Here is a 12,094-nt window from a genome sequence, read left to right on the forward strand (position 1 = left end):
GGAGTGTGTTATAGGTGTGCAAGTGACAGGGTCCTCCACCTTTAGGGTCCAGGTGGGACTTAGGATGGCCAGGGCCAGGCCAGGTTGCCTCTGTTTACCTCATTTGCTCTGAGTGTTTGGATGAGACAAAGTTGGAAGATTGGAAAGAACTACTCCAATGTATTCTGTGCATCTCCACTTCAATACCTCTGCTCGCAGGGTTCTTTGTCTGGAATGTCTTTATTGAAATGATGTCTAGAAAATCTCAAAGTTCAGCTCAAGTATCATCTCTTCTATAGAGCATTTGCTCTCTCCCCTGTCTTTTTTAAGGCTTTCATAATTATTTTTTAATTTTCACCCAAGGATGTTTATTGATTTTTACAGAGAGAGAGAGACATTGATTTGAGAAACATCGCTCAGTTGCCTCCTGTACATGCCCCAACTGGGGATCAAAACTGCAACCCCTTTGGTGCACTGTAGAACACTCCACTCAACCGAGCCACCTTGCCAGCGCTAGGCTTTGATAATTTTTTGCACCTCTGCTCTAATAGTTAAAATCTTCAAACTTGCATCATAATCCATGGCTGAATAATATTTTGAGACTATTACTTAAGTTTCTTCTTTCTGTGTTTTTTCCCACCTTTCTCCCTCATTCAAGCATGCCACTGGCTCTGAACTCCATTACAAAGGAGAAGTAAAAAATAGGGCTGAAAAGCCCAGCCAGTGTGGCTCAGTGGTTGAGCACTGACCCATGTACCAAGAGGTTGCCAGTTTGATTCCCGGTCAGGGCACGTGCTCAGGTTGTGGGCCAAATTTCCAGTGGGGGGCATGTAGGAGGCGGCCAGTCGATGTTCTCTCTCATCGATGTTTCTGTCTCTCTGTCCCTCTACCTTCCTCTCTCTCTCTAAAATCAATAAAGAAAACAAAACAAAACAAAACAAAAAAACCAAAAAGGCAGAAAAGAGAAAGAGCTGGTAAGGCCTTCTGCCTTTTGTTTTCCAAACTCCGAAGTCACTAAAAAAATGTTGAGGATTTTACTGAAAAGAGAAAAGAAAGGGGACTTGTTGGCATAGATTAAATCTCTTATGGAAAGAAGACTCCACGCCACTGCCCTGCAATGGGGGAGACACCCAAGGTAGTACAAGGGGAGATGAAATGTCTGAATCCTGATGCTTCGGGCTCTGGGGCTTGTTTCTTAGCTGATCCTTCAGCGAGGCAGTGAGACCCCAGTGTGGTTCTGTGCAAGGTCCTGAAAATATGGCACAAGCTGGGGAGGGGGCAAGAATGAATGAAGAAAATTTATTTTTTAAATTTATAATTTCCTAGTGAGAAAAAGCTTAAACCAGAGATGAAGTTCAAAAATTAAAAAAAAAAAAGATCTGTCTTGTTTGCCTGAGTTTGGGACCTGAGATTCATACCTGCCATGTACATCTTGACTTCTGCTACACTCAGTGATACAATCTGGGAAGGCAGGAGCTGAGGTTTGCCTATATTTGGAAAGTGACAGACACTGTGACCTAGATGTGGTGGGCATCCAGGAAATATTGAGTTGAACGGTGCACTGTAATTTTCTACATTAAACTAGGCATTGCCTCCGGAGCTTCCTCTGTAAGTCACTCTGGAGCCTAGAGAGCTGTTTGGTCAGCCCACCCAGCAGCAGTCAGCACCGATCTCTTTCTCGGGTAGTCCAAGCTCTTCCACCCTCTCCTTCCCCTTTCTCCAAAGCAGACATCACGAAAACGCTCAAGCCGAAGTCCTTAGAGAAGAACAGCAGCAGGAGCAAAGGTGTGTGCAGTGGCCGTGTTCCCCTGCTACTAACTGCAGAAGAGAAAAGTGTCCGACTGCTATGGACCAGCAGTTTCTACTATTCTGCCCCAAGGGACATGAGAATGCCCTGATTATCAAGGACATCTGACATCAGTACTTACCCGGTCATCGAGGGTCTTGACTGTGACTTTGTCATCTTCTCTGCTCTGAATCATACCTTTCACATATAATTCCTTATCATCCACTGCAAAGCAGGCTTTCTTAGAGTCAAATGGGCGATTCTGCGCTTCAATTCTCTCCTTCTCTGGTTTCCGCAGATAAGGAGCAGCTTCTCCAAAAATGGCCATTTCTGCATCAGAGCTCATGACTGCAGGAGGCTGGGAAGACCAGAGTTGGACTGAGTCTGGAGTCTTGGGGACAGCTGAGCCTGAAGGGCCCCCCGCTGTTATTACCATGCAGATAGGGAGCCAGATTGAAAAGGTGCTGGGAATTTAGGACCGGTTCTAGGGGTGTAGGGTGGGTGAGCAAGAATGAGCTCAATGGGATATTTTACTCCAAGAAAAAAGTTTGAGGGGTTGTTTTCATTTCTGAGTGTTGAATCTAAAATCTCCCTTAGTTCAGCCCCAGGTCTGGAAGTCTGAACCAATTAGAGAAGTCAGGGGAGCCCAATAAAGGAGGTCTTTCTTAATCATACATCATGTTTGAGCCCTTGGTATCATCACCAAATCTTAGGGGTATCTGAAAAGAGTGATAGGAATGTTGACATTCCTAGTAGAAATTTCAGGCAGCTCAGTGAAAAGTAATGCCACACGTGTTTAGTTAGTTACATGTAGTCGGCGATGGGAGGCATCATGGCCCAGTGCAATGGTTCCAAACTTTCACATGCACCAGAATACCCGGAGGGTTTGTCCAACACGGATTACTAGGCCTCAACCCCAGAGTTTGTGGGGCCTGAGAATGTGCATTTCTAGGCAGTGCTGTTGGTCCAGGGACCACTCTCTGAGAACTGCTGGCGTAGAGCCTCCTACAGTGAGTGTGGTCAGCATCACCCAGAAGCCTGGTAGAAAGTCAGAATCTCAGACCCACCCCAGGTTACAGAATCAGAACCTGCATTTTAACAAGGTCTCCAGGTGATTTCTATGCACAGCAGAGTTGAAAGTAGTGGGCCTAGTGCAGTGATCTCCAAACTTTAGTTGTGTGTAGCAATGTCACAGGCTGATACACAGTGTTTCATTAGATGAATACCTGACTTAGAACTTACTGCCTGGTTGTGTGTGTGTGTGTGTGTGTGTGTGTGTGTGTGTGTGGTATTAAGCATCTCTCTCTCCCATCTTCCCCCTCATCCTTCCTGTCACTCTCTCCCTAAACTATCCCCTATTACGGACTCTTCTCTTTACCTATTTTTGCTGCATAGAAGCTAGAAAACCTGGCTTAAAATCAGAGCACTGAACTTGGTCAAACCACTTAACTTCTCTGGGCCCCTGTCTATTTCCACTTAAACAGCGAAGAAGAAAGCCTAGCTTCTTTCCAGGTTCCCTGCGGGTTGTGTGGCTTTATGATTCCTTCTCTTCTTCTGCCTACTGACCATAAAATGGAGTTAAATTTTACACCCGCCATACCTCTCTTAAGAAAAGTTTATATTTTTTGAGCAAGGTTTTATGTTCCCTATTAAAAGCAGGCAAGTTAAGCATTTTATAGTTCTCTCTTGGAAGCTACCTCCTCCCATCTTACCCTGTATGCCATGACTCCTCATTGGTAACTGCTGTTTCAATATCCCTTCCTGCAGTTCTGCCGGGTTCTGTTCCTACAGAAAGAGATGCACTTGCTTCTCTCTGGGCTTTATTCAGATAAAATTGTGTTTGAGTTCGACTTTGGCCGGTGGCTCTGTGGAACCGTCTGTGACTCATGTTTTCATAGTGAGAGGCTGGAAGTCAGTGTAGCACCTCAGAGAGGTCCCTGGCCTGCGGCCATCATGCTGGTTTACATTTTCTCAGTTACCACCAGGGGGATGAGGGAGACTTATTCTTCCTGCTTTCCCTTCCTCTGATGGGGTCGCTAGCGCTGGGGTTTGAGTGGTTTTCCTGCAACTTTGTGTTCTTAGGATCTCTTCTCACTTTTAAAACTGAGCACCCAACAAGCATTGGCTTATGTCATATCTACTAATCTTGACTATAGAAGAAATTAAAATGGAGAAAATGTCAAAATATTTATTAATTCATTTAAATTTAATGGATTATTAATCCATTTAAATATAATCTATTATATGTTAACATAAACAATATGTTTTTATGAAACATATGAAAATAACTGTTTCCCACAATCCCCCCCCAAAAATGCGAAGAATAGTATTGTTTTTTATTTTTGTAACTTTCTTTAACCTCTACTGTATAAAAGAGCTAGATTTTCGTGTCTGTTTCTGTATTCAGTCAGTTGCTGTTCTTATTGTTAAAGTAACTATACAAAATTGGCCTTGCCCTGGCTAGGTGGCTCAGTTGGTTGGAGTGTCATCCCGTATACCAATAAAGGTGGCGGGTTCAATTCCTGGTCAGGGCATGAACCCAGGTTGCAGGTTCAATCTCCAATTTCTGGTCGGGGTGTGTGCGCAAGGCAATCAATTGATGTTTCTCTCTCTCTCTCAAAAAAGAAAAGAAAAAGAAGAAAGAAAATCGGTCTTGCACAATTATGTAATTTGAAAAAAGAAAGAGTATTTCAAATAATTGTGAATATTTTCTTTAGATATTATGTCCAGACTTGACAAGTGGTAGTTTCTTAAAAGCTAGTTGCAATGTGAAATCTGAAATTATATCCACAACATTTTGCACTGTATTACATTAAAATCCACTGGTCTGTATTTGAGCTTTGAATGGCTTTTTCCCATGTAGAAACATCATAAATTAGTCATTTGAAAAATGTTGGTTCACTGTAAAACTTTCCAATGTTGACATTTCTTTATAGAATAAAAGGCAATCACAATCATTAACATCAGCACTAATCTCAGAAAATTCTTCAAGTATTAGGAAGTTGTTAAGCTACTAATGGCAGATACAAACTTTCCAAAATTTGAAATTTTGCTTGAAAGCTCCAATAACTCATTAGTAATGAATACTGTCAGTCATTTTCCTTGAGGTGGCAAGCATATGTCATTCCGTTTTAAGAAAACGTCTGTTAAATATCCAAGTCTGAATCACCATAGTTTGTCCACTAGTCATTTTTTCAAGTAAAAATTGCACTTCATAAATAAAGAGGTGAGTTCATCTTGCAACGCAAACAACTGACCATGTGCTTCACCTCGAGACAGCCACCTGTCTCTGGTGTGCAGCAGGAGGACCTTAGGTGAACCTCTCATTCCACTGCACAGAGTATTATATTATATTATGAAGATGGATGTGCAAGAATTGACATATAGAGCTGACCCTTGAGCATCGAGGTGGTTGTAGGATTCACTCTTAAAATCTCCATGTACAACTTTGATCTCCAAACTTACCTACTAATAGCCTACTGTGGACCAGCCATACTGATAACATAAACAGTCGATCAACACATATTTTACATATTATACACAGTGCTCTTACAATAAAGTAAAAGAATAGAAAATGTTACTAAGAAAATCATAAGGAAGAGAAAATACATTTACTGCATTTATTTTTTTTTAAATCCGGGTATAAGTGGACCCTCACAGTTCAAACAGTGTTGTTCAAGGATCAACTATAATAAACATTAATGACTTTTACTGCTTGTTGCAAATTTTAAGTCATTTTTCAATGAAGCTGGCTTTTTAAATTGAACAAATATATTTTTTTAATTAAAAAAAATTTTTTTAGTCTCACCTGAAGACATATTTTCCATTTTTTGTTCAGCAAGAGTGGGAGGGAAAGAGAGGAAGAGAGCGAGAGAGAGAAAAACCTTGACGCGAAAGGGACACATCGAGGGGCTGCCTCCCGCACAACCCAACCAAGGCCGGGGACAAACCACAGCCAAGGTATGTGCCCTTAGCGGGAACCGAACCCAGGTCTCTCTGGACCGCAGGCCGATGCTCCAACCGCTGAGCCAAACTGGCCAGGGCTGAACAAATATTTTTCAGTGTCAGTATATTGCATGAAGAATACGATGACTACTAGTACAGTTTGGTGAGTGCCTTCACCAGGTGTCTTCCAGCCTTGTTTGTGCATTATTTTTTTTAAAATTATTTTTCTTTATTGATATTGGAGAGAGAGAGAGGAATGAAGAGAGAGAGAGAGGGAAACATTGATGAGAGAGAACATTGATTGGCAGCCTCCTGCATGCCCCCCACTGGGGATTTGGCCCATAACCTGGGCATGTGTTCTGATCGGGAATCGAACTGGCAACCTCTTAGTTCATGGGTCAGTTCTCAACCACTGAGGCACACTGGCCAGGTGCTTGTGTATTATTAGGTCAACACAGTGAAAAGGTCATTAGCATCTGGGTAATATTATGAAAACTGTTTTGACCTTATGTACCTCCTGAAAAGTTCCCAGTGCTCTCCTGGGATCCATGGGCCACACTTTGAGAATGGTTGCACTCTAGCATGAGGGAACTTCCTAGGTTACAGGGTTACAATCTTATGCTATTTACCTGATTTAGCATTAAGCATGGTAACCGAAGTGTTGGGAGATGATCCACAGCAAAATCATCTGAGGTCGAATCTCTGTGGTTGGGACTGGGGAATCTGAATTTTTACCCAGGGCCTCAAACGCAGTGATGTTTGGGAAACACTGGTTGAAAGCATTGCTTTGCTTCCCTAAAGCCACTCTTTTCAAAACCATGGTATGGTCCTATAGGCCATGCACAAAATGATTTTAGGCAACTATTTCTTAATTTTCATAATTATATGTTGACTTCAAAGTCTATTACCCTATTTTATCAAAATCTAAGGTGACACGGATTGTAAGATACACAACTGTGTGTTCCAGAAGGAAAGAATAAAAACTCATCTAATTACAATACTCCTTACAGTGATTGTAAGATGCATCTCAAGTTCAGACACATTTTTAAATGTGAAGAAGATTAAAATAGACGAAATAGGTAATATATACTTCCCATTTAGAGAGTGTGTTACATCTGTTTACACTATGGGTACAAGGCGGTGTTTTGAAACTTCAGTGTGCATATTCATCCACCTGGGAGTCTTGTTGAAACACATATTCTGATTCAGCAGGTCTGGGGTAATGTTCACGCTTCTGAATATCTATCAAATGTCTAGCAGATGCTGATGGTCCACACTTTCATAGTTAGCATAGAGGGTATCTTAAAAAACAAACAAACAAACAAAAACAAACCTAAGGAAAGAAAGGAATCAATGTAAATAAAAGCATTAAGGGAATTAATAGTACTGGTGTTAAGTGAATATTGCAAAGTTTGCCATGGTAGTGGAAGAAGAAAGCCTGAAGTTGGGGAGACACTACACTAGCTCATGGTCAAACTACATTTTAAGGCGTCCTAGAAAAACAAGATTTTCCACCTGGGTTTCATGTCACTACCAGTTTTGAGGTGGAAATTTTTTCTCCTTTCACCCTTGACTCTAACAGTGACTCAGAATCCCATATCTGTACATTTTACTGCTCAGGTGATGCAAGAGTTGTCTCAGCAATCTTCTTGCAAAGGGGTTGTCCAGCCTGCTTGACACTTTCACGGACAATTTTTTTTTTCCATTTTGAGTAGGTTTCACAGGCCAAATATTCTTCTTGCCTTAAAATCTGGCTTTTTGTAACTTCAGGTTGACTGCTCCTCATTCCAGCTCTTGGTAATAGCAGGAAGGGTTCAAACCTTCTTCTCACGAGACATTTTTTCACCCATTTGATGGCTGCTCTGTGTTCTCCTTGGTTTTATCTTCTCCATGCTAAATAGCCCCCACTCCATCTTCATCTGCTTCTTCTGTGATGAGCTTCTGAACCCTTACTATCACGGTGAACACACTTCTGTTAATCTGTTAGTGTGACATCCAAACCACGTATCGTCTTCCATCAGCATTTGCCCTCACCTCTCTTGACCTAGGTGTAATGCCTGAGGTGGTGACTGCCTTTTGGCAGCCTCATCCCACTGCTGACTCACCACTCGCTGTGGAGCAAAGCCCCTCAGATCTCTGCGCGCGTGCAGTTGCTAAGTCAGATCTTCTCCCCATATTTATGCAACTATGTTCTGGGACCCAAGGGTAAAACATTTATTCTTGGTTGATAAACATCACCTTTTTAGGTCTGATCCAACTCTCTAGGTGTGACTTATAGTGCCCTTGGATCCCCCCCCCCCCAAGAAAGTCTCCTAATTAGCCTCTTCTCTGTTCTGAGACCTTTTAACCCTGTATGGCCATGTCCCTTCAAACACCAACTTTGCTCCTGTCTTCTACTTGAGATGGCCACACCAGTACACCTAATATCCATCACTACCTTCTGAGTTCTCCCCCCACCCCCTACCTCTGTTTGCTCTCAGTGCACCAGGATACTACTCTTGACTTTCATTCCTCTCCTGGGAATTTATCAGCCACTGTATATGTCAACAGTGGTGTAGTCATGACTCAATTATAATTTCATTTTTTAATTATTACCCAAGGATATATTTTTATTGATTTTAGAGGAGAGAGGACAGGGTGGGGGAAGAGAGAGAAATATTGATGTGAGAGAAACATTGATCGGTTGCCGTCTTGTATGCATCCTGACTGGCGATTGTGCCTACAACCTAGTTATATGCCCTGACTGGGAATTGAAACTGCCACCTTTTGGTGTACAGGATGACATTCCAACCAATTGAGTCATCAGACCAGGGCTCAGTTATATTTTTTTATATTTTTATATTTTTTCTTGGTTCTAATTCTAGAATTGCCTCTAATAAACACAGACTTTGCAGGAGAAGGGGTGGTGGGAGGAAAGAATTTTTATTACCACACTGAAATGGGTTTGAATGGATTTCTCTTTATTCTCTCCGCACTGCTGTGAGTAAAGGTACAGCTGGGTGGATTTGGGTGTGCAGACTGTGATCAAGGAACAGCAAAGTTAGTCCGTGTGTAAACACTGACCCTCACTGTATAAGCAGCATGGAGCTTCTGTGTCCAAGTTCTGCACTGTATTTTATACTCACTAGTATAATGAGTAAAGCTGGGGAATCATTCTTCTTTCGGTAAAACTTGCATAGTTTGTAATCTGCCCTTAGGAATACTTAAATAATTGGTTTCCACTTCAGCTTCTTATGAATGCAGCCAAAATAAGAATGTATAAAACCATGCTTGTTAGTTTCAATTACTATATTCCCAAACAAGCTGAAAGTAACTCTTACCTTCTTCCTTCCCAAAGTGATGGTCAATGTCCTTCAGGAATGAAGTGTCTTCTTGGGGGTTATTTCAAATAAAAAACAAACAGAAACAAAGAACAAATGAACTACAAAGAGTTTAAATAAATATAGAAACTGCGTTTGTTCCAAATTTAGCTACTTTTAAATAAGTACACAGGAGGTGATGTGGGATGGAAACAAATTTACCATTTTCCCCTTTGGTTACATCATCATTTTAAAAATAATTGATCAATTACAGCATTTGATTAAATTGTTTAAGTGTCATCTGTGTGTGCAAAGTAGAATATCAACTTCTTAAGGGTGTACAAAGTAGAAAAATGTCAGTCTCTGCCCTACAGAAATGAAAAATTTAGTAAAGGTTAAGAAAAATGCTCTGATGTATATTTGAACAGAAAGAATAATACAATTCTGTAAGAGTCCCAATGAAGTGCTGTGGGGACTTAGAGAGACTGCTTCTGGCCAAGAGTAGAAGGCTGTGAGGGATCAGGAAAAGAAGAAAGAAGGAGGGGAATGATCCAGAGTACAACCTGGATGCTCAGAGTCAATAGTTGAATTTTTGGGGCAACAGGAGAAAAGTTGTGAATTGTAGGCAAAATTTATTTAAGAGATTTAGGAAAAGCACTGTCTGAAATATCCTAAATTCTCCTGGAGGAGATGAAGGTAGGTAGGGCCACTGAAAACTCATCTAGAGGTGAGGAATCTTAGGTCTAGGGGTTTATAATGTACGTGGTGATCTCAAAGGCCCATGAGGGTCTGATCTTTTGTTTTTTCTAAAGTCCTTCCCCGAGGATAGTTTTTCCATTTTTATCTTCAGATAGAGTGGAGGAGAAAGAGAGAGAGAGAGAGAGAGACAGAGAGAGAGAGAGCGAGAGAGAGAGAGAAGCATGGATGTGAGAAAGACACATCTATTGGTTGTCTCCTCCATGACCCTGACCAGGGCGGACACTGAACCACAACTGAGGTACATGTCCCTGACCAGAATCAAACCCATGACTCTTCAGTCTGGGGGCCAACGCTCTACAGCTGAGCCAAACTGAGTCAAACGGTAAGAATCTGATCATTTTTTAATATCAAATTTAATTTAAACCAACTTCCCATCACTACACAGTACTTTTATGGAACGGGGGGAACATGTCATGATATACCATTTAGGCAGGAGGACACATTTCAACACTTGGTTTACTCTTTTCATTGCTTCCTTCCCTCTCTTTCTTTTACGAGTCTCTACTAAATCTCTAGTAATACCCTAAAATTCTCACAAATTTCTCCGGAAAAAAATGTGAGGATTACACATTTTATTCTGAATTCTTAGTTCAAAAAAAATAATAATAAGACTTGGGAATAGAACCTCAGTTTTCTAATTCCAGTTTTGTTAGGTAGCTGTTGTCATTTCTTCAGGCTTTGGTGTCCTTCTGTAAAGTGAGACAAATAGACCAGAAAACTCTCCGGGATTCCTCTTAGCCCTGTAAATGTATGACGGAACGAACTCTGGTGGAGATGATGACCTGAAATCAAAGCGTCACGAGTCTCCCAAAGCTGGAGTTCCTCCGAGGGATGCTAACACAGAGTCAGACAGGACCCAGCCCCAAATTCACAAGGCATGCCATGCAGGAGCAGCCTGGAAACCAGTCAAAATAACCAGACTATGATGGACAAGATGGATAAAATGCTTGGGACAACGTCTTCCTGCAACTGTCTCTCAGAAAACCTGACATGGGAAAAAATTTACATAACCATAAAACTTTCAAATAACAGTTTAAGACAATTACAGAAGAGACATCGCAAATAAACATGTTTATTTGCTAATAACATGGTTTAACACCTACCGAAACAATTGGCGGGGGTGGGGTGGGTTATGCGTCATATCAGTTTTAGTCTATAGGTGAACATTTGTTGTCTCAAAATCGCTTATATTTTTGTTTTTTTTTTGTTTTTTACTCCTAGTAAATAACTTCTTGAAAGGCAATTATCTTTTTTGTTGTATTGTCCCCCATATTGCCCTTAACACAGGACCTAACACTTAGAAGACCTTCGAGTAAAGGCTACTGTGTTGGCTTCCCTTCTTGACCGATAGCTTGATTAGGTTTAATAGCAACTATGTGGAACAAAAAAGTGGGCACTTGTGAGCACTTACCCTGAGATGCTGCGGTCGAAGCAGTTTCAAGAGCGTGACCCCCCAGCTCTCTTTATACTCCCAAATCCGCCAGCTCAGCACTGTAACTTGGCTATATTTGGGGGATCACCATTTACTCATTAGATGTAAATGTGTCGTTGCCCTGATCTCTCACTCTTGTTAAGTTACTTGGATAAATGACCAGCGGAGGCTGCTTAATGCCAAGTCAGCTGCGTAGGGATTTTGACGTTTGGACACAGATCTTTGAGACTTAGAGAGTCCTAGGGGCTGAGTGGAACTGGGGCAGAGTGTGCTAAGAAGGTCAGTAAAGGGCAGAACCACAAGATGAATTGTCAAGCAATGGGTGATCAATAACATGAATAGTAACTACATCTCATCTACCTAGCATTGATATGGGACATGGGGTGTTGTGTGCCTCTTCTTAGAAATTTCTGAAAAATTAAAGATAGATCATTTAACATACCCAGTGTTATTGACTGGTTGATTGCTAAAAAAAATCTATTGATGAATGAAAGCTTTGCATAATATATTGCACGTTATCGTGTTTTATTTAATCTAGTATCTTGAATAGAATATAACTTTTTAAAAAAATCCTCACCCATGGACATTTTTTCATTTATCTTCAAATAGAGTATGAGGGACGGGGAGGGGGGTGGAGAGAAACATCAATGTGAGAGAAACAGATTGATTGGTTGCTTCCTGCACTACCCTGACCAGGGCCAGGGACTAAACCACAACCAAGGTACGTGCCCTTGACCGGAATCGAATCCATGACTCTTTGGTCTGCAGGACAACACTCTAACCACTGAGCAAAACCAGCCAGGAAGAATTTAACATTTTTGATCACTCAGGAGTCTGGGAGGTGATATAATGAAGTGGTCAGGGATATTCGTTTTTTTAAGTGGTTTTGCCCTG

The 12,094-nt window shown here is 41.4% G+C and overlaps 1 protein-coding gene across 1 annotated transcript in view; it reads right to left on the reverse strand.

Annotated features, from left to right (window-relative positions):
• The window catches only part of LOC118634764 (myosin-13), a 59,771-nt gene extending 48,577 nt beyond the window's left edge, over nt 1-11,194 (reverse strand). Inside the window, exons 1-3 of the mRNA XM_036269512.1 lie at nt 11,180-11,194; nt 9,031-9,078; nt 1,908-2,123 (exon numbers count right to left, since the gene is read on the reverse strand). Coding sequence (XP_036125405.1) covers nt 1,908-2,111 — 204 coding nt within the window. The 5' untranslated portion in view covers nt 2,112-2,123; nt 9,031-9,078; nt 11,180-11,194. The remainder of the gene's footprint in view (nt 1-1,907; nt 2,124-9,030; nt 9,079-11,179) is intronic.
• Nucleotides 11,195-12,094: the final 900 nt, after the last annotated feature.

Source organism: Molossus molossus, unplaced genomic scaffold (assembly GCF_014108415.1).
Source record: "Molossus molossus isolate mMolMol1 unplaced genomic scaffold, mMolMol1.p scaffold_m16_p_19, whole genome shotgun sequence".
NCBI lineage: Eukaryota > Metazoa > Chordata > Mammalia > Chiroptera > Molossidae > Molossus > Molossus molossus.